At 39.6% G+C, this 25,711-nt stretch overlaps 2 protein-coding genes and 1 pseudogene across 6 annotated transcripts in view; 2 read left to right on the forward strand and 1 right to left on the reverse strand.

The window, feature by feature from the left end:
• The window catches only part of ITSN2 (intersectin 2), a 152,977-nt gene that overhangs the window by 120,585 nt on the left and 6,681 nt on the right, over positions 1-25,711 (reverse strand). The window lies entirely within an intron of this gene.
• Positions 1,785-2,653, forward strand: LOC103220672 (non-histone chromosomal protein HMG-17 pseudogene; annotated as a pseudogene).
• On the forward strand, positions 2,685-8,531 carry LOC119627198 (large ribosomal subunit protein eL42-like). Its single transcript, XM_073022809.1, has one exon. The coding sequence runs from the start codon at positions 6,362-6,364 to the stop codon at positions 6,680-6,682; it is 321 nt and encodes a 106-aa protein (XP_072878910.1). The 5' UTR covers positions 2,685-6,361; the 3' UTR covers positions 6,683-8,531.

Genomic DNA, 25,711 nt, shown 5'->3' on the forward strand with positions numbered 1-25,711 from the left:
CAGGAATGTCTGTCCCCTTCAGCTCACACTTCCAACAGAAAACAATGCAGAGCTTCTGCTGCTGCTGAACAGGCAGAATTTACATTTGAGGAAGGGTAAGAGATTCTGTTGGGTAATCACGCTGCCTTAATACAGAAAAACAGTCACATATTCAATAGCAGATACTGAATAAAGAAACCCTTGGCATGAACCAACATTCTTGTAGAAATTAATTTCGGAGAGAAGAAAATAAATCAACTGTATAAGTATGTAAAAATAACATGGAAATCCTTTTTTTTTTTTTTTTTTTGAAACAGTCTCACTCTGTCACCCAGGCTGGAGGGCAGTGGTGTAATCTCAGCTCACTGCAACCTCTGCCTCCTGGGTTCAAGCAATTCTCATACCTCGGCCACCTGAGTAGCTGGGACTACAGGAATGCTCCACCATGCCTGGTTAATTTTTGTGTTTTTAGTACGGATAGGGTTTTGCCAGGTTGACCAGAATGGTCTCAAACTCCTGGCCTCAAGTGACCCGTCCACATCAGCCTCCCAAAGTGCTGAGATTACAGGCGTGAGCCACTGCACCCAGCCCATACTATCATTTTTCAAAAACTCCCAAACAAGAAAATTATTCAAAATAAATGTAGCATAGCTGTTTAAGTGAGCTCAAGGGGTTTATAAAATAGTCTAAAAGTAATTACTAACACACACACATAATTATTAAAATACATATATAACATAACTAAATGTGTTCGGCAAGCACTCTAAGAGAAGGGACTTTGGAAATTCACAGCTCTGGGTTCAAACCCAGCTCTGCTATTCTCCCATCTGTGACCATGGAAAAGTTATTTAACCTTTTTTGAGACTCAGATTACTCATCTATAAAAAATATTTGCAGAAGTATTTTTTAAAGTGTTAAACATAATCCATTAAACTGCCTGCCACATAGGGTGTTCAACAAATGGCTATTTTGCAAACATCCAGAAAAGGAGAGTGCAGTATCATTCTGAACCCTGAATTCATTATTCAGCTGTCAATAAATTCAAAATTTGTTTCATGAATATTTTTGTAAGTTTATTTATTTTTTTTTTCCTTGAGACGGAGTCTCGCTCTGTCGCCTAGGCTGGAGTGCAGAGGCACAATCTCGGCTCACTGCAACCTCACCTCCCAGGTTCAAGTAATTCTCCAGCCTCAGCCTCCTGAGTAGCTGGGTCTACAGGCACACATCACCATATGCCCAGCTAATTTTTGTTTTTTTGTTTGTTTTAGTAGAGCCAAGGTTTTACCATGTTGGCCAGGCTAGTCTCGAACTCCTAAGCTCAAGTGATTTGCTTCCCTCAGCCACCCAAAGTGTTGGGATTACAGGCCACTGCGTCCAGCCTGTTCCACAAATTTTGAGAACAGGACCAGTTAGGAAGTGAAGGCCTAGCAAATTTACCACAATGCACTTAGTAATTAAAACCATGGATCATAATATTGCAGGAAAATTCTACTATATTAAAAGATCATGCTGCATCTCATATATTTACCCAAATCATTTAAATATTTATATTTTTAGAAGCCTAAGAAAAATATTTGCACAGCCATTTTAAACAAAGAAGGCATTAAGTAGTATATACATCACGGTCAATGTTTGTCACCATTTTATAGCTAGCTTAAAAATGAACACAGAAGGAAGTCCCATAAATCAAGTTATGACTACAACTTCCTCAAATACAGAAATACTGCAAACAAATATAACATTTTTACTTCTTCAATTTTAAATCATAAGTAATGTTAACTCAAAATAAGCTATATGCCTGAAAACAAACTATCTACTTAACAGATATGCAGTAGCAAGGGCCTTTATTAGTTTTCTGTGGCTGAGACCATCTTAAAACGTGGGAGAAAACCCACTATTGCAAATAATGCATTTTCTAACTCTGCATAATAGCATGTAAATTACTAAAGATGGCTCTAACAACAGAAAAACCAATGAGGAATGGGATCCCATGGACACAAGGCCTCAATCAGTTGGGATCTAGGTCTAAAACTTAAAAATCATCTGTCTAGAACCATTTGTTGGTCATCACGTATTCTGTGAATACAAAAGAATGTCAAATAGAGAGCAGTATGAAGAAGAGGCGAGAACGAACCCTGGACTGACCAAAGCCTGCATGCCACTGCACCCTGTGCCAGGTGCTTACCTCCCACCACCGTCGCCACCACCATGCCCAAGAGAAAGGGTGAAGGGGATGCTGAAGGAGATAAAGCCAAGGTGAAGAACGAACCACAGAGAAGATCCATGAGGTTGTCTGCTAAACCTGCTCCTCCAAAGCCAGAGCCCAAGCCTGATAAGACCCCTGCAAAGAAGGGAGAGAAGGTACCCAAAGGGAAAAAGGGAAAAGCTGATGCTGGCAAGGAGGGGAATAACCTTGCAGAAAATGGAGATGCCAAAACAGACGGGGCACAGAAAGCTGAAAGTGTTGGAGATGCCAAGTGAAGTGTGTGCATTTTTTATAACTGTGTACTTCTGGTGACTGTACAGTTTGAAATACTATTTTTTATCAAGCTTATAAAAATGCAGAATTTTGTTTTACTTTTTTTTTTTTTTTTGAGATGAATTCTCACTCTGTCGCCCAGGCTAGAGTGCAGTGGCGTGATCTTGGTTCACTGCAACCTCCGCCTCCTGAGTTCAAGCGATTCTCCTGCCTCAGTCTCCTGAGTAGCTGGGATTACAGGCAGGCACCACCACGCCCGGCTAATTTTTGTATTTTTAGTAGAGATGGGGTTTCACCATGTCGGTCAGGCTTGTCTCGAACTCCTGACCTTGGGTGATCCACCTGCCTCAGCCTCCCAAAGTGCTGAGATTACAGGTGTGAGCCACTGCGCCTGGCCACATTTTTTTTTTTTTTTTTTGGTAGAGTTTCACTCTTGTTGCCCATGCTGGAGTGCAATGGTACAATCTCAGCTCACTGCAACCTCCGCCTCCCAGGTTCAAGCAATTCTCCTGCCTCAGCCTCCCAAGTAGCTGGGATTACAGGTGTGTAACATCACACCCGGCTAATTTTTTGTATTTTTAGTAGAAATGGGGTTTCACTATGTTAGCCAGAATGGTCTCGAACCCCTGACCTCAGGTGATCCACCTGTCTCAGCCTACCAAAGTGCTGGGATTACAGGCATGAGCTACTGCGCCCAGCCTACTTTTTTTTTTTTTAGCTATGTTGTTAGCACACAGAAAACTTCATTGTTGTTTTTGGGGGAAGGGCCATATGTCACTAATAGAATGTCTCCGAAGCTGGACTAATGTGGGGAAAACACCTTTCCCTTCTAGTTTTGAGAGACTTCCTCTTGGCTCCCAGGAGGAGGGATTCCCTGACTTTAACACACATGGCCACCTTGGCACGTAAAACCTTGTGGAATGGAAAACAAATTTGTTTTTATGTCCTCTTCTCCCTTTCCATCTTTCAGCAGAGACTTAACTCCCTTAAACCCAGACATCTGTTGGGACCTGACCCCAATCACTAGTTACCAGTGTGTAAGGCAATCTGGACTCTCCAGTGATGCCACTGAGATGGCATCCGTCAAAAGAGCATTGGTTCTTCAGATAAATTCTGCTATTTTCATTTCACTTCCTGAAAGTCAGGGTCAGCTGGTGAAAAGTTGTTAAACAATATGCTAAATGTGAAATGTCAACCCTCACTCTAAACTTTCCCTGTTCACAGCATCAGATGAAGACTTTGTTGGGTTTTAGAGTGGCTTTCTGATTTTTGGTCGTCTACTGAAGAAGGGAGTTTGAAAGTTATGGCCAGGCGCAGTGGCTCACGCCTGTAATCCCAGAAATTTGGGAGGTCAAGGTGGGCAGATCACCTGAAGTCAGGAGTTCGAGACCAGCCTGACCAACATGGTGAAACCCCACCTCTACTAAAAATACAAAATTAGCCAGGCATGGTAGCACATGCCTGTAATCCCAGCTACTCCGGTGGCTGAGGCAGGAGAATCGCTTGAACCCAGGAGATAGAGGTTGCAGTGAGCCAAGATCGGGCCATTGCACTCCAGCCTGGGCAACAAGAGCGAAACTCAAACATCAAAAAAAAGAAAGAAAGAAAGAGAGAGAGAGAGAGAGACAGAGAGAGAGAGAGAGAGAGATAGGGTTGGGGGGAAAGAAAGTTGTTGTATACTGTTAATGACTGTCTTCCCATGTCCTGCCTGAAATACCATGATTGTTTATGGAAAGTATCTCTACTAAAGCTGGATACAGTTTTACTTGGGAAAAAAAAAGAATGCCAAATAGCAGATGCTCAATAATCACAGGCATAATTCTGAAATAAAACCTGAGAATGAACCAAATATTAATAATATTACTGGCAACAAGGGCAAATCCCTTGGGTAAAGCTGAAGAGCTGAAGGTACTAGTATTACAGAATCTTTATCATCTGGTATGTGGAATTTAGCCACCCATGCATATAGGTACCATATTATATGTAACATTTATGTTGTATGTAAAATATGGGAGTATATTTTGTTGGAACCAATAAGCTTTTAAAACATATTTCATATCTATTACATTTACATTCTCTCTGCCCCACTGTGGAATAATTACCTAATGCTTAACAATTCTACTAGTCTATTTGCAGAGTAGTACTTAAAGAATAATTATAATTATAATTGAAATTTTGAAAATGCAGCAGATACGAAAAACTTTGTTTTACATTTTTCAAAAAGCAATTAATAAATTAACATTTACTGTTTACCATTAATTCAATACACTTCTGTTGATCACAGTAGAGGTGCTGTGTCATGATGAATGTTCACTGAGAATACAATATGTTTCAGGTTCTGCAGAGGGAGCTTCAGACACTGAGAAGCTTGTAGACTTATCTACCAGGTGCCAGATACTGCTACGCACCTTTGATAATACGGATACTCCTCTCACATATCCCTGCAAGGCAGATGATACTGTACTCATTTCACAGAAGAAACTGAAGAGGTTAAATTACTTGCCCAAATTCAGTATGTCATGAAGCCAGAATGCAACCCCAAGTCTGTCTAATTCTAAAGCCCATGAACTTCCCATGGGCTTTATCTGCCTCTTCCTCTCTTAAATGGAGATAATGCACCACAGGTTCCTGTAAACAGCAGGAGAACTTACTGTTAACACATTTGTCCAGGAGAAGAAAAACAAGCCAGAGATGACTCCCAACACACTGGACAGCATCAATCACATACATAAATTAGGGAGTGCTAATTGTTTCTTATCTCTTGGTATAACTCTCTGAAAGGAAGAAAAGGGTAACCAGCATATCCCCAGGTACATGACCGGTGCCTGTTTCAGGCAAGTGCAACTAAAGTTGGCATCCAACAAACACCCGTTTCTACTCTTCACAGGGGATGACATGTAGTGACGGGCAATTTTGGCAATGTGTAGTCATCATATATTTTGAATACTGTTAGTTACATATGGTTTTTAGAATATTCATATGATGTTGCTGCTCATTAAAAATTAATGGAGAACTGGCATTGTTACCTTTGTAGAAACCAATAAAACATACTGGGTAAATGGTAGGCATAAGGCAAAGAACACTGCTTCAATTTAATATAATTCAGATGCAATTTGGAGTAATTGCTAAACAGACAATGTAGAAAATATACTCACACTAAGACAGAAAAAAGTAGAAATGCTAGAACAAAAGCAGGAAATCCTGTTTTACAAAGGGTCAATAAGACTCAGAAAAAGTCACAGCCATTATAAGTGAAAAGTCGCTTAATTAAGGTTTAGGGGTTTTTTTGTTTTGTGTTTTGAGATGGAGTCTCATTCTCACGCAGACTGGAGTGCAGTGGCACAATCTCGGCTCACTGCAACCTCCACTTCCTGGGTTCAAGCAATTCTCCGGCCTCAGCCTTCTAATTAGCTGGGACTACAAGCGCACACCACCATGCCTGGCTAGTTTTTTTTTGTTGTTGTTTTTTGAGATGGAGTCTCCCTCTGTCACCCAGGCTGGAGTGCAATGGCGTGATCTCGGCTCACTGCAACCTCCGCCTCCCAGGTTCAAGCGATTTTCCTGCCTCAGCCTCTCAAGTGGCTGGGATTACAGACGCCCACCACCGCGCCCAGCTAATTTTTATATTTTCAGTAGAGGTGGGTTTCACCATGTTGGCCAGGCTGGTTTCGAACTTCTGACCTCAGGTGATCTGCCTGCCTCGGCTTCCCAAAGTGTTGCAATTACAGGCATGAGCCACCATGCCCAGCCTAATTTTTGTATTTTTAGTAGAGATGGGGTTTCACCATCTTGATCAAACTCCAAACCCCTTGGCCCAGCCAAGGTTAAAGTTTTTGTTTGTTAAGAAGCACAGTTACAGAAAGAATTACAATTACCTTCCATGGCAACAGCACTCATGCAAACATGGTGAACATTCCTAAAACCCACAGAATTTTCTGTAGTAAGTGTGGCAAGCACCAACCCCACGAAATGACACAGTACAAGAAGGGCAAGGATTCTCTGTATGCCCACGGAAAGTGGTGTTATGACAGGAAGCAGAGCGGCTATGGTGGGCAAACTAAGCTGATTTTCCAGAAGAAGGCTAAAACTACAAAGAAGATTGTGCTAAGGCTTGAATGCACTGAGCCCAACTGCAGATCTAAGAGAATGCCGGCTATTAAAAGATGCAAGCATTTTGAACTGGGAGGAGATAAGAAGAGAAAGAGCCAAGTAATCCAGTTCTAAGTGTCATCTTTTCTTTTATTATAAAGACAATAAAATCTTGAGTTTATGTTTAAAAAAAAATAATTACAATTATCATTTAGTCCAAAACCCTCAATTTTCAAGATGGAAAAACTAAGAAACTTGTAAAAGATCACAAGTTAAGAGCAAAGGTCCCAGAAACTGCATCTCTGATGTAAATGTCCAGTGCTCTGGTTTTTTAAGACAAAGCATCACTCTGCCATGCAGGCGGGAATGCAGAGGCATGATCTCAGCTCACTGCAACCTCTGCCACCTGGCCTTGAGCAATCTGCCCACCTCAGCCTCCTGAGCAGCTAGGACTACAGGCACGTACCACCATGCTCCGCTAATTTTTAAATTTTTTGGTAGAGATGTGGCCTCACTACACTTCCCAGGCTGGTCTCCAACTCCTGGGCTCAAGCGAACCTCCCACCTTGGCCTCCCAAAGTGCTGGGATTACAAGCAAAAGCCACTGCACCCAGCCTTCCAGTGCTGTTTTTTCTTTTCTTTTCTTTTTTTTTTTTTGGAGGCAGAGTCTCACTCTATCCCCCAGGCTGGAGTGCAGCGCACGATCTTGGCTCACTGCAACCTCCGCCTCCCAGGTTCAAGTGATTCTCAGGCCTCAGCCTCCCGAGTAGCTGGGATTACAGGTGCTCACCACCATGCCTGGCTAATTTTTGTGTTTTTAGTAGAAATGGGGTTTCACCATGTTGGCCAGGCTGGTCTTGAACTCCTGACCTCAGGTGATCCGCCCACCTCAGCCTTTCAAAGTGCTGGGATTACAGGTGTGAGCCACCATGCCCAGCCCAGTGCTCTGTTTTTAAGTTTCCCAACTTGCCCACTCATATCACCTGGGATCCTTACTAATTGTACAGTATGAATAGAACCTAAATAAATGTTCTTGCCTTGAGACCCTTCCACACAGCTAGTAGTTTTTTCTTAAAGCTCTAATTAATGCCCCTTTCCTTAGAATATGCTTAGAAAATCTTCCACTGATTACAAGTTAAAGTACAAACTTCTTAGTGTAAAATACGGCCCTCTTCAGTATCTCAATCTACCACATTCTCCAGGTACTTTCCATTTCCATATGTCCTAAGTATACCAACCTTTTTTGAAAGTCACTTTTGTTCTCTCCTCTACTTCAAGAAGAGTTGCTCCCTTTGTCATGGTCATCACACTTTCTTCTCCTTCTTTGATTCCCAATTCAAATGTCATCTTGTCTTTGAAAGACTTCTATCCTCCCAAGTAATCACTATCTCCTGTGTGTGTCCATACACTTGTTTACACCGCAATAATCTCATTTATTACACTATTTTAATTTCATGATTGCCTGTTTCACATGTCCTGGGGAGAGACCACTTTTATTTACCTCCATATGCCTAGTTTCTAAATCAGATCTTCCAAAGAAAACACTCGATAAATATTTGCTGAACAAATGAATTGGGTAAATAATACAGTTAAGATACCAAAAAAGATGTGAATAAAGCAAGCAGGGAGAGGCAACGATAAATGAATATACAGAAAAGAAACCAGCAGAAAGCAGAACAGGCTCCAACCTACTTCCATTAAACCCTGCAGAACGGCCGGGCGCGGTGGCTCAAGCCTGTAATCCCAGCACTTTGGGAGGCCGAAGCAGGTGGATCACGAGGTCAGGAGATCGAGACCATCCTGGCTAACATGGTGAAACCCCGTCTCTACTAAAAAATACAAAAAACTAGCTGGGCGTGGTGGCGGGCGCCTGTAGTCCCAGTTACTCGGAGGCTGAGGCAGGAGAATGGCGTAAACCCGGGAGGCGGAGCTTATAGTGAGCCGAGATCGCACCACTGCACTCCAGCCTGGGTGACACAGCGAGATTCCGTCTCAAAAAAAAAAAAAAAAAAAAAAAAAAACCCCTGCAGAAATCAGAGTTGTGTAACATGGCTCTCCTGTAACTTGGCTTTTCTTTCTTTTGAGTATACTTTTAAAAGAAAGGTTTATTTCCCATTGAATTCTGAAGGTTTTTTATTGAGAGTGAGGAAGAAGGCTCAGGTTTTTTAATTACTTCGTGATTCAATATTTTGAATCATTTTGATTAAATAAATTTGACTAATGGTTTGACATTTGAAAGCACAATCATCAATCATCAAGTTCTTGCAGGGGTGTGTGTGTGTCTATATGTATATATGTGGGTATAGATATCTTTTTTTTTTTTTTGAGACAGATTCTCGCTCTATTACCCAGGCTGAAGTTCAGTGGCATGATCTCAGCTCACTGCAACCTCAGTCTCCTGGCTTCAAGTGATTCTCCTGCCTCAGCCTCCCAAGTAGCTGGGATTACAGGCATGCACTACCATGCCTGGCTAATTTTTTGTGTTTTTAGTAGAGACGGGGTTTCACCATGTTGGCCAGGCTGGTCTTGAACTCCTGACCTCGTGATCAGCCCACCTCAACCTCTCAAAGTGCTGGGATTACAGGTGTGAGCCACCGTGCCTGGCCTTTTTTTTTTTTTTTTGGAGACATGGCCTTGCTACGTTACCCAGGCTAGACTCAAACTCCTGATCTCCAGAGATCCTCCTGCCGCCTCAGCCTCTCGAGTAGCCAGGACTACAAGTGTGCACCACTGTGCCCAGCTTCCTGCAGGTATATTTTATAAAACTTTCTCTAGGGTGTCTGCCACTCCCAGCATGTGCTAGGTACACACAGCCAACGTCCAAACTATACTTGCTGATCAGCTGAGAAAAATGTTCCTGTCTCATTCAGTTCCCAAGGAGATCAAGGCCAGTTTTATATGAATGTAAACCAAAAATAAAATTCTAAGGCCCCCCCAACCATCTGAATGGACTTCCTTCTCATCCAGGGCACTGTTAAAATTCAACCTGAGGCTGGTTCAGGCCATGATGGGAAGTGGGGTTCAGACATACTCATTAAACCTCACTGGCATTAACATCAACACAGACAGTCTGATACGAAGCATTTACAATCTATCCTCTCAGAAGCCTGCCACCCAGAAGCTTCATCTGCATGATAAAACTTTAGTCTTTATAACCTCTTACCATCATAACCCAGTCTCTTCCTTTCTACTGATCCCAGATCTTTAGATAAACTCAACCGATTGTCAACCAGAAAATTTTTAAATCTACCTATAAACTGGAAGGCCACCCTCCCCTTCGAGTTGTCCCACCTTTCTGGATGGAACCAATGAATTTCTTAAATGTATTTGATTGAAGTCTCTTGTCTCCCTAAAATGTATAAAACCAGCTGTACCCCAACCACCTTGGGCACATGTTCTCAGGACCTCCTAAAGGCTGTGTCACGGGCCGTGGTCACTCATATTTGGCTCAGAATAAATCTCTTCAAATATTTTAGAGAGTTTGGTTCTTTTCATCAACATGAGAAGAGCCTGAGCAAAATTACCTGCTAGTTTATAGTTTCTGCAGTAAGATGAAATTTACAGAATACATATATTCCCCACCTGAGCATTCATTCATTCTTTCATTCTACCATTAATTTATTCATCAAACATGAATGGTCATTATAATAAAGGGATTTGGCCAGGTGCAGTGGCTCACACCTGTAATCCCAACAACTCAAGAGACTAAGGCAGGAGGATTGATGAGGCCAGGAGTTTAAGACCAGCCCAGACAACACAGCAAGACCCCATCCCTACAAAAATAATAATAAATAATAAAGGGATTTGGGGAATGCCAAGAGAACCCAGAGAATAGAACAAACACTACTTCAGAGGCAAATCAAAGTAAGGTACATGTAATCACGGAGGTAACATTTGTGAAGAATTATCTGAGGTCGGTGGCAAACTGAATGAACTCCAAGTGTCCTTGGAGTGAATGACATTGCATAGTGTGCGGATAGGCTCTGTTATAAAGAAAGGAAGTTTCTGAACCTAAGAGAAGGACTAGTTAAAAGGAGGAAAGCACAAGAGCCAGTGTAACACTAAAACCACTCCTACTCCTATTCAAAAACTGTGTGATTTGAGAGTGATGTAATTTCAAAGAAGTCACTTCATCTTAAGAGGTGCAAGAGGCCAGGTGTGGTAGCTCACACCTGTAATCCCAGCACTTTAGGAAACCAAGGCAGGCAGATCGTTTGAGTCCTGGGTAATACAAGGAAACACCATCTCTACAAAAAATACAAAAATTAGCCGGGTGTGGTGATGTGTGCCTGTAGTCCCAGCTACTCAGGAAGCTGAGGTGGGAGGGTAACTTGACCTTGGAAGGCGAAGGTTGCAGTGACCTGAGATTGTGCCACTGCACTCCAGCCTGAGCAACAGAATGAGACTCTGTCTCAAAAAAAAAAAAAAAAAAAAGAGAGAGTTAAACCTTTAGAAACCCAGTAGTCTTCAAATTACGCTCCTTGGAGTGTTCTAAACATTTCAAGGTGGTACAATAGAGGTGGGGTAGGGAGGAAAGGGGGAAGGTTGGAACGGACACCAACTTCAATGAGAGTGGCTCTGTTTTTGTGTTTTATATTTTTTATATTGTGTATTTATATTTTGAGGCTTCTCCGTAAGATTTCATCCGTTTTTGTTTTTTTTTTTTTAAGAGATAAATTACAACATACTGAACTCCATCCTCTTCATTTCAGAAACAACTAAATAGGTCAGGTGTGGTTCACGGCTCATACCTGCAATCCCAGCACTTTGGGAGGCCACAGTGGGAGGATCACTTGAGCCCAGGAGCTCAAGACTAGCCTGGGCAACACAGGGAGACTCTTTCTCTACAAGAAATTAAAAACTTAGTTGGGCATGGAGGCACACACCTGTAGTTCTAGCTACTCAGGAGGCTGAGGTGAAAGGACCATTTGAGCCCAGGAGTTCAAGGTTACAATGATCTATATTATCACACCACCGCACTCCAGCTTGGGTAACAAAGTGAGACAGTGTCTCTAAGATAAATTAATGTAAAAAAACAAATAGAAGCCAAAGAGATTAAGTAACCAAGATCACACAATTTAAGAAAAACAGTAAGCCATGCTATTGATTTTGGACATTGCTGTGCAAGTCATGGAGAGCCAGTATTTAAAACACAGTATAAAGGTAAGTGTACTTGGCAGGGCACAGTGGCTCATGCCTGTAATCCCAGCACTTTGGGAGACCGAGGTGGTGGATTACCTGAGGTCAGGAGTTTGAGACCAGCCTGGCCAAGATGGTGTAACCCCATCTCTACTAAAAATACAAAAATTAGCTGGGCATGGTGGCGCACACTTGTAGTACCAGCTACTTGAGAGGCTAAGGCAGGAGAATCGCTTGAACCCAGGAGGTGGAGGTTGCCATGAGCTGAGATCACGCCACTGCACTCCAGCCTGGGTGACAGAATGAAACCCCATTTCAAAAAAAAAAAAAAAGTTGAATGTACTTGTTTACCCAGCACCAAGAAAAAGAAAGTCAAAATTGTCGCAGTCCCCCAAGTCCCCTTATGCTCCCTTCCAGCCTCTGTCCCACCAGTGAAACATGATCCCAACTTCGAATACCATAGATTCATTCTGTCTGTTAAGGTACTTTATATGAATGAAATTATGTAGCCCGTTGTGCCTCTGTTGTTCAGCATTTGTTCTATAAGTTGTGTCATTATAGACCCTGTGTTCTCAAAAAAGAAAAAAAACCACACACATATATAGTATATATGTGTTAGATATATATTAGTTAGAGACCCAGATTTGGTAGTTATCAGAGATTAGGAATACTTGTAATGTCAGTGAATTACATTATCCAGGGAAAGTACATATAAAAAAAATACATAAGAAGAATGGTCTTTTAAAAGAAGAGGAAGACAACTCTGATAAGCAGTATAGGAACAAACTGGATTTTTGAGTCTTGAGACAAACATACCAATTATGAAGTGACTAGCATAGTCCAGGCAGTGAGAACTTGAACTTCAGCAATGGAGAAGAGGTATTTCAAAGGTAGAATAGACAGGATTTTCTGATGAGCTAAATGTGGAAGATGAAAGAGGAGCATCACAGATGGGTTTCTATCTTGGGTGACTGTAGAGCAGTAATATTAACCAACACAGAAGCTCTAAGAAAGTAGGAATCTAGACATTACATTTGGGGGATGAACAACAAAATGTTCAATTTTGAGCATACCTAATCTGATCCACCTACAAAGACATCTAGATGGAAGCGTTCAAGAGATAGTAAACACTCTATCTAGAAACTCAGATTTTGTAGTCATTAGGGATTGGGAGTGGTTGTAATCATGTGGGTGAATGACACTATCCAGAGAAATAATGTATAAGAAAAAAGAGACAAGATTAGTCAGAAACAGAAGTTCAGAAAAAGGAGAAATCAGGATACAGAGTTAAGAGTTTCAAGGAGAAAATGGAATTGACACAGAAGTTAAGACTCAGCTATTAGAGTTGGCAATCTGGAGTGAGTGTAGTTCTAGTACAGTGACGGCCATAAAAGCCAAACTGAAGTAAATTAGGCAATAAATGTTCAAAATAAGGGCAAGAGCCTGGGCCTGGTGGCTCACACCTATTATCCGAGCACTTCGGGTGGCCAAGGCAGGCGGATCGCATGAAGTCAGGAGACCAGTCTCGTGGTCAACATGGTGAAACCCTGTCTCTACTAAAAATACAAAAATGAACCGGGCATGGTGGTGAGTGCCTATGAGGCGGGAGAATAGCTTAAACCCAGGAGATGGAGGTTGCAGGGAGCCAAGATCGCACCACTGCCCGCCAGCCTGGGCGACAGAACAAGATTTCCTCTCAAAAAATACACAGGAAAAAAGGTAAGATTTAAGAAAGGGAGGCAGAGTTATCATAAGGCTTTGGTTTTTAGGTGACAGAACAAAACTATTTTTAGACGAAAAAAAAAAAAAAAAGAAATAAAGGTTTAATTTACAAAAAGGAGATGGAAGACAAGTTACCTAATGGAAGTTAGGGCCAGAAAAAGAAGTAGTAGACAGCTCTAGAACACCAAGTTAGAACCTGGGACAGATACTTCTGTCTCTGAGAATGAAGTTCAGGAACAGCAGTAAGAACGAACACACACACACACACAAGTTTAGAAGCAGAAGAAAGAGCAGTTGGGAAAATACAGATTTTTTTCTACCATTTTTCTTTTCTTTTATAGATACATATCTTTTAGAGACAGTCAATGTTGCACCGGCTGGAGTGCAGTGGCATAATCATGGCGCACTGCAGCCTCGACCTCCCAGGCTCACGTGATTCTCCCACCTCAGCTTTTCAAGTGGCTGGGACCACAGGAGTGCGCTGCCAAGTTCAGCCAATTTTTAAAATTCTTTATAGAGGCGCAGTCTCCCTATGTTGCCCAAGCTGGTCTCAAACTCCTAAGCTCAAGAGATTCTCCCACCTCAGCCTCCCAATGCAAGCTTTCTTCTTTGTCTCTCTTCTTTAGGCTCAGATAACAGTCCAAAGGGCAGGGCTAAAGACAGACTCCTTGATCTCACAGGCCCTCAAGAGTCTAAGCACAAATTTCTCTCCTCTTCAAGCCAAAAAAGAGAAAGACACATGCAAATCAGTTCCCATGACTCAACCAGTTATGTGCATTTCAGCTTGCATTCAAATTAGCTTAGGCCCTACACATCAAAACATTTGTTAAAATGAATGAATATGAAGGAAAACATTCTAGGCAGAGGTTACTCTGCAAAAGCAGAATAACTAGTGTGGTCTGGAAAAATAAATTACTTATTCACATGTAATAGTGAAGGGCTGGCCTGGCACAGTGGCTCATGCTTGTAATCCTAGCACTTGGGAGGCCGAGGCGGTGGATCACCTTGAGGTCACGAGTTCAAGACCAGCCTGGACAACATGGCGAAATCCTTCTCTACCAAAAATACAAAAAATTAGCCAGACGAGGTGGCATGAGCCTGTGGTCCCAACTACTCAGGAAGCTGAGGAGGGAGGACTGCTTGAGTCTGTAAGGTAGAGGTTGCAGTGAGTCAAGATCATGCCACTGTACTCCAGCCTGAATAACAGAAGGAGACTCTATCTCAAAAAAAAAAAAAAAAAGAATAGTGAAAGGCGAATAACAATGCAAGGAACCATAACAGATACAAAAATAAGTTACTACGTCAACGCCTAGATGATAACGAATGTCAATTAGCACAAGATCCTTAAAACAATCGGAAAAATTAAACATTTATATATATATAAAATAGTGAAAGTCCATTACCAAGAAAACAATCATTAGCAGTTTTGAATAGATTGTTCCAGATATTTCCTATTTATGTACTAGCAAATACCACTTTAACAAAAATGAAGTCATACTTCATTGTTCTGCTTTTTTCATGTTACCAATTTTTCACAGTGAATAAGTAATCTTCTATTTTTCCAGACCACACTAGTTACTCTGCTTTTGCTCATACTGCAACCTCTGTCTAGAATATTTCCCTTCACATTCATTCATTTTAACAAATGTTACAATTAATGCTACAATAAACATTCTTCATACATGTGTGTACATATAGGTCTGTGGAAAGATGTGTGTTTCCAAAGATAAATTCTATAAGTGGAAGTAGCAGGTTAGAGAGTATGAACATTCTAATTTTAATAGATAATACCAAACAGCCCCCTAAATTGAACTTTACCTATAAAGTCTCTCAATACAGGCTGATAGCATAACACCAATAAGATAGGGTTTAGAGACACAACCCTCTAACTCTGACTTAATTCAAAAGACATTTTAGAGTACCTATACCAGTAATATACTGCATTTCCTCTAAGCAATTTTCCACAGACATTATTTCCCTTAACTAAGCTTTCTTCTCCAAACACATGTAATTTATAAGCACATGCTCCACAAAAATCTCAAACATGAAAAACTTACTAAGCAGACTCCACAGACAGGGGAGGAGGGGTGAATTTGAAGACCCAGTCCTGATTACCACAGTTAACAGTTTGGTATTTGTTTTTCCAGATTTATCTGATGCATATATAAACAAACATGTTATTTTCAAACCCAAATAAAATTATGCTAGTGAATTAATATTCTATTATTTTCATTACATATATTATGGATATCCTTCCATAGCAATATATAATACATCAATCATATCCTTTTTTAAATAGGTGTACAGCATTTTATTATATGGATGTACCAGAAATTAAGCTATCTCCCATTGGTGGACATTAAGACAGTTCCCAATTTTTTGCTTAACAAACCATACTACTTTGAACATCCTCATAGATACACTGAGTATTTAGGTAGGACAATACTTCTAGAAGTAGAATTAATGGGTATCAAGTTGCTTTCCAAAATTATTAATAGTACCATTTTATATTCCCACTGGTATGTAAACATACTTGTTTCTGTATAATCTTGCCAATATTTGATATAAACAATTATTTTATATATTGCCAACCTGAGAGGCAAATTTTTTCTAAATTTTCATTTCTCTGATCATTAGGGAACTCAGCATCTTTCATATATCTATCATGTATATTTCTCCTATGAATTGCCTATTCATTTATTTTGTCCATTTTCTATAGCATGCTGTTCAATGGAAATACAACACAAACTACATAATGTAATTTTAAATGTTCTAGTAGCCACATGTTATAAAGTAAAATTAGGCCAGGCGCAGTGGCTTATGTCTTTCCCAGCACTTTGGGACGCTGAGGCAGGTGGATCATCTGAGGTCAGGAGTTTAAGACTAGCCTGTCCAACATGGTAAAACTCCGTCTCTACTAAAAATATAAAAATTAGCTGGGTGTAGTGGCGGGCACCTGTAATCTCAGTTATGCAGGAAGATGAGGCAAGAGAATCGCTCGAACCTAAGAGGCAGAGGTTGCAGTGAGCCTAGACTGCACCAGTGCACTCCAGTTTGGATAACAGAGTGAGACTCTGCTTCAAAAAAATACATAAAAAGTAAAAATAAACAGGTAAAATCTGTGTTAATATATTTTAATTAGTTCGTATCTAAATATTATCATCTCAACATATGATCAGTATAAAAATTCTTAAGACATTTTACATTTTTGTACTAAGTCTTCAAACTCCAGCTTTTACACTTATTATACACTTGGAGTACTTCTTAATATAGAACTAGCCACATTTCATGTGCTGATTAACCGCATGTTGCTAGAGGCTACTGTATGGGATAATGTGGGTCTACAGGATCTTTATATGTCAGAGCTCAGATTTCCCCCATTTCAGCCTTTTTTCCCCCTATATTTTTATTTTTACTGTACAAATAATTTAAAAGCAAAGGCTTCAAATAATGTAAAATTATGAAGAACAAAACATGACAGTCATTCTTTATTACCTCACAGTACCATCTCCAAGATAACCATATCAGCCATTGAAGTACATTTTCACAGCCTATTTTTACATACTATGTAAATGTATATATATCCATATGTATTTTACATTGTCTTAACCTTCTTCTAAGATAATACCCATCAGAAATACCATATTCAACTCTACATAATATTCAACAGGATGGACAGATCAAAATTTATTTTTTAATAGACATGTAATACATTTATATTCTCATTGTAAAAACTTAAAACATACAAATAAAGTCAATTTCTTTTGACCACCCTTCCCCATAAGTCTCTTAAATTACCCAGCATTGTTAACAACATGACCTGTATCCATGGATCTTTTTCTATGCATTACAATAATAGATATTATATTAAAAGTAAGCTTTACCTGTAACATATGCTACAAATGCTTTTAATCTAGCTTGTTTGTCTTTTAATTTTAGGGCATCTTTTGTTATGCCAATTTAAATTTGTTTATCTTTCCTTTATGACTTGCCACATAAAGTCATAAAGTGAGTGAGTGTCTTGTCATACAAAGAAAGGCCTGTCTCATACCAGGTCTTATACCAGAAAATTGTCCTATATTTTATTCTAGTACCTCTATGATTTTGGGGTTTTATGTACATATTTGATCTACGTGGATTTTATTTTGGAGTGAAGAAATGGATATGAGTCTGAATCAGACATAAGATTATTAACCAAGGGATATATATGGGAACTCTGCTCTATTTGCTCCATTTTTCTCTAAATTTAAAACTGTTTAAAAAACAATTAAGCCTATCAATTTTTTTTTTTTTTTTTTTTTTTTTTTTTTGAGACAAGTCTCACTCTGTCGCCCAGGCTGGAGTGCGGTGGCCAGATCTCAGCTCACTGCAAGCTCCGCCTCCCGGGTTTACGCCATTCTCCTGCCTCAGCCTCCCGAGTAGCTGGGACTACAGGCGCCCGCCACCACACCCGGCTAGTTTTTTGCATTTTTTTAGTAGAGACAGGGTTTCACCATGTTAGCCAGGATGGTCTTGATCTCCTGACCTTGTGATCCGCCCATCTCGGCCTCCCAAAGTGCTGGGATTATAGGCTTGAGCCACCGCGCCCAGCCCTATCAATTTTATAAAAAGCAAATTAGTAGAAGAGTATAGGTAAACACGTGCCTCTAATTTTGACCACATTCATTAAAAACAAAATACCCACTGGATCCATATAGAAATTTATCTTTTTTTTTTTTTTTGAGACGGAGTCTGGCTCTGTCACCTAGGCTGGAATGCAGTGGCATAATCTTGGCTCACTGCAACCTCCACCTCCTGGTTTCAAGTGATTCGCCTGCCTCAGCCTCCCGAGTAGCTGCTACTACAGGCACCTGCCACCACACCCGGCTAATTTTTTTTTGTATTAGTAGAGATGAGGTTTCACCATATTGGCCAGGCTGGTCTTGAACTCCTGACCTTGTGATCTGCCCACCTTGGCCTCCCACAGTGCTGGGATTACAGGCATGAGCCACCGCAACCTGCAGAAATTTATCTTTAGAAAAAAATCTAAAGAAGGAAAATAGATTGCAAGGATGCATAGTACAGTTTTACCAATATTAGAAAAAATAAAAATAAGCTAATTTATTTGAAAATAGAGAAAGAAGCAAAAAATTAAAGTTATATTCATTCAGAATATTATTTACCTATTACAAATGATAATTTCAAGGCTATAGGAGATAGGAAATGTTTATTATATAACGTAAATTTTTTTAAAAAAAATACAAATTGTAGGCCAGGCGCTATGGCTCACACCTGTAATTCCAGCACTTTGGGAGGCCAAAGCAGGTGGATCACCTGAGGTCGGGAGTTTGAGACCAGCCTGACCAACATGGAGAAACCCCATCCCTACTGAAAATACAAAATTAGCCGGGCGTAGTGGTGCATGCCTGTAATCCCAGCTACTCGGTAGGCTGAGGCAGGAGAATCGCTTGAACCCGGGAGTCGCAGGTTGAGGTGAGCCAAGATCGCACCATTGCACTCCACCCCAGGTAATAAGAGCGAAACTCCATCTCAAAAAAAAAAAAAATTGTAGAATATGAATGCAAATTTGGGTATTCCTTTTTTTTTTTTAAATCTTACATGAACCACATATACCAAAATGTTAAGTGATTAAAAACAGACAAGGCTAAACACGGAGGCTAATGCTTATAATCCTAGCGCTTTTGAGAGGCCAACACAGGAGGATCGTTTGAGGCCAGGAGTTCAAGACCAGCCTAGGAACGTAGTGAGACCCCATCTCCACCAATAATTTTAAAATTAGCTGGGTGTGGTGGGTGGTGTGCATCTACAGTCCTAACTACTCAGGAGACTGAGGTGGGAGGATCACTGGAACCCAAGAGTTCGAGATTACAGTGAGCTATGAACATGAGACTGAACTCCAGCTGGACAACAGTGAGACCCTGTATCTGTAAAAATAAATAAAAAGTAAAAGTAAAAAACAAATACTAAGATCTTAGTAAAGATCTTACTCTTCAGTAAAGAGAAGTCTATGGTAAACTTACAACTAGTTTTTCAAACACTTTGTTGTTTTTTTTTTTTTTTTTTTTTTTGCGACAGAGTTTCACTCTATTGCCCAGGCTGGAGCGCAGTGGCACAATATCGGCTCACTGCAACCTCCGCCTCCTGGGTTCAAGTGATTATTCTGCCTCAGCCTCCCAAGTACGTGGGAGGTGCCCACCACCATGCCTGACTAATTTTTTGTACTTTTAGTAGAGACATTTAAGTAGAGACAAGGTTTCACTATGTTGGCCAGGCTGGTCTCGAACTCCTGACCTCAAGTGACCCGCCTGCCTCAGCCTCCCAAAGTGCTAGGATTACAGGCATGAGCCACAGCACCCAGCAGCCCTTGTCTATTTTTCAGTGTATCATAAATGATAACAAATAACAAGTCTCTTTTACTAAAAGCATTTAACTGAAATTACCATTTCATCTCAAATCCAGTCATGCTACATCTTGTGCTAAAAACTACAGAGGAAAAGTACACTACAACAAACACACCCTACTGCAGGGGCAGAAAGAGCGGGGCATCTAAGCTGATGCCACACCCCACAAGGGCCTGCATGTGAGTAACTTTTATCTGTGATTGGCAGTTTCAGATCTCAACCAAAAGGCTAACAGAACAAAAGAGTAAAGAAATTCCAAGTAGCAGCTAATGGGCAGAAAAGCATTCGTCCATTTTCCTATGCTATCAAGCCAATTAAATTTTTTTTAATTACCAATATACGTCAATTACTACAAATAAAGCATACTATCGCTGCGCAAAAATAGCACTTTTGAACATAACATCAAAAGAAACATCCAAGAAAGCAAACATAAAATAATAATAAATGTGGGCCGGTTGCAGTGGCTCACACCTGTAATCCCAGCACTCTTGGAGGCCAAGGCAGGACGACAGCTTGAGCTCAGGAGTTTGAGACGAGTCTGAGCAACATAGTGAGACTCTGTCCCTACAACAACAGTCGTCATCATCATCATCATCATCATCAACATGCAATGAGGATTTGTTTAAAGCAAACTCCAAAATCTAACAGGGGAAAAAATTACCAAGAAAAAATAAAGTAGAGATATTGTAACACAGAATTTGTTACACTAAAACCAATAGCATACCCAGAAAACATCCTTCACTCACACCACCACCTAACCAAAGCAAGGTCTCACTTCCCCCAAAGATTTCAAACCACAAATTTACAAATTCTTTTCATCAACCTGAATTCTTTCATTTGGATGGTCATGGACTTTTTTTTTTTTTTTTAATCTGATAAAACCTATGGTTGTTCTCCCTGGAAAAACACAAATGTACAAAGTCTGGCACATAATTCCAAAGGTTTCACACCTCCAAAGCCAACTGTAGACTTTCAGACAATTCATGTATTCCATAGCTTAAATGTTTAATAACATACACAAACCCTCATTCTTAAAAAAAGATAAGTGGGCAAGACCCTTCCAATTATGTAATCCATTCATTCCCAAACTATTTTTTTAAAGGAATAAAAGAATGGCTACTCCATAGGCAGAGCAGCAGCCTCACTCCCAAACTATTCTAACCATCACCCACCTAAGTAGGACAAGAGATCTAACCTTCCTACCTCCTCCCATTTTCTAGTACACAAATAACTCCCTAATGAAGAATTGTAGCAATGTAACAAGCACACAAGAGCAAAACGGTCCTCAAAAATTTAAATGTAACATTAATTCTACAATTATATTCATCCAAAAATAACAGCAATTGGAACCACAGCCAATTTGAGACAACACCACTGATGCAGTGAAAATAATATCTTCTGAGTGTGGGCATGTATAGGATTAATTTTCTAGTGCTGCCAAAGCATGGTATAGCTGGCAGATTTCTTAGAAGAAAACTAAACTAGAGCCCTCAGTAAGTTCTAGAAGCCGGCTAATTTTAGTTTGTGAATACTAAACTTCAGTAATCCTTAGTAACTCAGATTATTGGTAGGCAGCCTATTCTAATACATAAATATCAGAGGTTATGGGAATGGAATAACAACAACCCCTGAGAAATGAGGGACAACTTGTTTTTCTGGTTCATTATCCATTAGGAAAAGCTTCTGATCTAGTGTGTGTCTTGGACAATACTGAGCAAGCATGAATCTAAGCCAATAATTTTCAACAATTTTTCCACTGTGATTCTGAGTAATGGCTTACCAATAGCATAAAATGAACCTCCTAAACTGGAACCCACATACCTCGCTAGAGGGGAATATAAAATAGATCAACTGCTTCGGAAAACAATTCAGAATTTCCTCGAAATGTTAAACATAGGTTACCATGTAAGTCAGCAATTCCACCCCTAAGTATGAGCCCCAAATAAATAAAAACGAGTCTCAAAACCTGTATACAAATGCTCACAGCAGCATTATTCATAATAGCCAAAAAGTGGAAACAACCAAGTGGAAGCAAATGTCCATCAAATACAGATGAATGAATAAACAAAATGTGGTATATCCTTATCATCCATAAATTATTATTTGGCCATAAAACGGAATGAAGTCTGCGATAACATTGATGAATCTTGAAAACACTATGGTAAGTAAAAGAAGTGAGTCACAAAAGACCATATATTGTATAATTCCATTTATATGAAATGTCTAAGATAAGCAATTTCATAGACACAGAAAGGAGACTAGTGGCTACCTAGAGCTAGGGGAGTTGGAGATGGAAAGTGACTGCCATTGGATATAGGAGGTTCTTTTAAGAACGATGAAAATGTTCTAAAATTAGATAGTGATACTGGTTGTGCAAGTCTGTGAATATACTAAAAAACACTGAACCATAAACTTTAAAAGGGTGAATTTTGTAATATGTATCTTAATAAAGCTGTTTTTTATCTATTCAAATGACACACAAGGTGTTTTAGGCTCTACCTTCTGCCTACCTTTCCAGGTATTTCAACCTCCCCACCTCCACCTCCATTTGATCTTATTCCCATGCCCCCTCTCTTTGCACCTGTGGAACCACCTACCTTCTGAGCGACACTTCCACTAATGATAGCTTCCTTTGCCACAGTCCCATTTCATCTCATATTATCTCATTAAACTACATACCAGCTAGTATTGTTACTTTTATTTTCATGCCTGCCCCACTTCTATTAGACTGTGAGCTCCTGAATGGCTCTTTAACTTCAAATACCTAGTGCCCAGCAGTCAGCCACGTGGTAGGCACTAAAATATTCTTTAATAAGCACAGGTTAGCATCCTTTCAACTGCACAGAAGACAAACAAACCGAGGAACTTGAGTTTGAATCCCAGTGCAAGTACTTCCTAGCTCTGTGGACTTCCACAGGACATAGGTTCAATTTCCTAACCAAGTAATGTGGATACAGTAGACCCCCTTATCTGTAGTTTCACTTTCTGAAGTTTCAGGTACCTGTGGTTGACCATGGTCTGAAAATATAAAGTGGATAATTCCAGAAATAAACACTTCATAAATTTTTAATTGTGCACCATCCTGAGTAGCATGGTAAAATCTTGCATTGCCCTCCTCTGTCCCAACCAGGACGAAAATCATCCCTTTGTTCAGGCTGTATCCACTGTGTCTATGCTGCCTGCCCGTTAGTCACTTAGCAGCTGTCTCAGTTATCAGATCGACCGTCACAGTATCACAGTGCTTGTGTTCAAGTAACCCTTATTTTATTAATAATGACCCCAAAGTGCAAGAGTAGTGAGGCTGGCAATTCAGATATGCCAAGGAGAAGCAACTTCCTTTAAGTTAAAAGGTGAAAGTTCTCAACTTAATATGGAAAGGAAAAAATTGTATGCTGAGGTTGCTAAGATCTACATAAGAACAAGTCTTATATCTGTGAAATTGTTAACAGCATATTGTTATAATTGTTCAATTTTATTATTATTAATCTCTTACTGTGCCTAATTTATAAATTAAACTTTATCATAGGTATGTATATACAGAAAAAGACATAGTGTATATAGGTTTCTGTACTATCCATGGTTTCAGGCATTCACTAGGGGTTTTGGAATGTATTCCTTGCAGATAAGCAAGTACTACTGTAATTGTACCTAAATGCCAGGTTATTTTAAGGCCTAGATATCACATCTGGAAAACATCTGGCGCATAGGTGTCCATAAATAATGATTATTACAACAATCATTTCAACATTATTTTAATTATAATCACTAATCAACTTGTTTTACTGAAACAAATTGGAGTTGTACCAATTATTAATAAAGGGATTTGTTTTTCTCACTGTAATCAATATTTGAGAAAAATGTTATCATTTCTATCTAGAGGTTTAGGGTCCCAAATATACAAAGCATTAAGACCTAAAAGCCTCAAAGAAGATAACTTCTCTATACAAACTTAGTTCTTAATTCTAGTTCTGCAATTTAACAACCTCCGTATAGATTTTTATGCACAAATTATAAGCTCAGATTTTTATAAATGTTGAGTTTAGCCTTCAAAAGATCAACCAATAAGCCAGGAGACATAAAAGAACAGGAATAGTAAACTAATACCGAAGTGGTTAGTACTCAAATTCTATTGAAGACTTAAATCAAAACTAATTTTTGAAGAACAGTCAACAACTCTGAACAAGACAACTCACCCACACAAAGGGGGATAAAAATACCTAAGAATAGCTTGTGACTCAGCCTGCATTTCTATAAGGGGTGCAAGGGGACCTGACTATTTAGCCTATTGTCATCTATCTTGTATCAAGACTAAATATTACAGCAAAACTATTTACGTGGCATGAATAAAAAGTACAGAGGGAAAGAAATTCAGATAGATGCTTCACTTTCAAGTAAAATATCGCCTCTTTGAAACAAATACAACTTTTAAGTTTTGAAGCCATACAAGAAAACAAAAGAATAAACAGATTCTATATCATCTATATAATAAATATTTAAAATTTCCTTGAAAACAAACTTAAAAGGTAAACAAATGGGGAAAAATCACAACACATCATAAGTAGTTAATATTTTAATGTACATAGGGCTATTAAAATAGATAATGAAAACACTAAAACCTCAAATAATCTACGAAAGAAGAAACAGAAGAAATAAAAGTAGTTAATAAATGTTAACATCATTAATATTAGGAAAACGAGGCTAGGCACAGTGGCTCATGCCTGTAATCCCAGCACTTTGGGAGGCTGAGCAGGGACAAATTGTCTGAACTCAGGAGATCGAGGTCAGTCTGGGAAACATGGTGTAAACCTGCCTTCAGGAGTTCGAGGCCAACCTGGGAAACATGGTGTAAACCTGCCTCAATAAAAACTACAAAAAAATTAGTTGGTCCCAGCAGGAGGCTGAGGTGGCAGGATGGTTGGAGCCCAAGAGAAGGAGGTTGGAGTGAGCTGAGATCCCGCCACTGCACTCCAGCCTGGGCAACAGAGCCAGACCCTGTCTCAAAAACAAAACAAAACAAAACAAAACATTGGCCAATATCCAGAGCTAGCAAAGGTGAATGAAACTGGGTGCTTGCAGGCATAGCCCATGGGAGTATATATTGGTATAACTCTTCGGAAGGCACTCTGAAAACATATATCAAGAGTCCTACCAATATTCATATCCTGTAAAGCAATAATTTCATTTCTGGGAATCTGTCATAAGGAAATAACAGTAAATGCGGGAAATGCTTTAATTACAAAGATATGGCAGCATTAGTAATTACTGAAAAAAACTAAAAATGAATGTTCAAAAATAAAAGAATATACTAAGCCAAAGTATCACGCTTCCACTTAAAATCAAATTCATATCATACGTGAGTTATATCTCAATAAAGCTACTTTGTGATCAAGTTCAGTTAGACCACATAACATGGAAATTGCTTATGTTCTTACAATTTAAAACTTACATTTTGATATAAATGTGCATATTTATCATTATGAAAAATTAAAACAGCAGCCATCCATCATCAATATTTACTAAGTGCCAAGCCCTACACTACAAGTCATTACAAGTTATCATGGTTACCTCGTTATCACTGATACCATCACCAGGCCCATGGAAGGGTCTCAGGCCCAGGGCCATCACCAACTGTGGGGCTGGCCCAAGATAAATTACACTTTAAAGAAGGCCTCACTAAACATTTTCATAGGCTCCTTGGGAATGTTAAAAACAAATTTGGAAATTGAGCCCAGTGGGATTGTGGGTCTGTTCTACTCTACTTTCCAGCCCTCTTATATAAATTATTCCAATGGTAAGATTAAAAATTAAGGGCAAAAAGGCTAATTTCCTTTCCAGTCACCGGGTAAAACAAAGACCAAAATAAGAACTATGTTAGGTTAGTTTGAAATTTCTCAATGAACCA

The sequence above is a fragment of the Chlorocebus sabaeus genome, chromosome 14 (assembly GCF_047675955.1).
Source record: "Chlorocebus sabaeus isolate Y175 chromosome 14, mChlSab1.0.hap1, whole genome shotgun sequence".
NCBI classification, from domain to species: Eukaryota; Metazoa; Chordata; class Mammalia; order Primates; family Cercopithecidae; genus Chlorocebus; species Chlorocebus sabaeus.

Excerpts from the sequence above, each read along its gene's own strand:
- LOC119627198 (XM_073022809.1), top strand. The coding sequence starts at position 6,362 with ATGGTGAACATTCCTAAAACCCACAGAATTTTCTGTAGTAAGTGTGGC.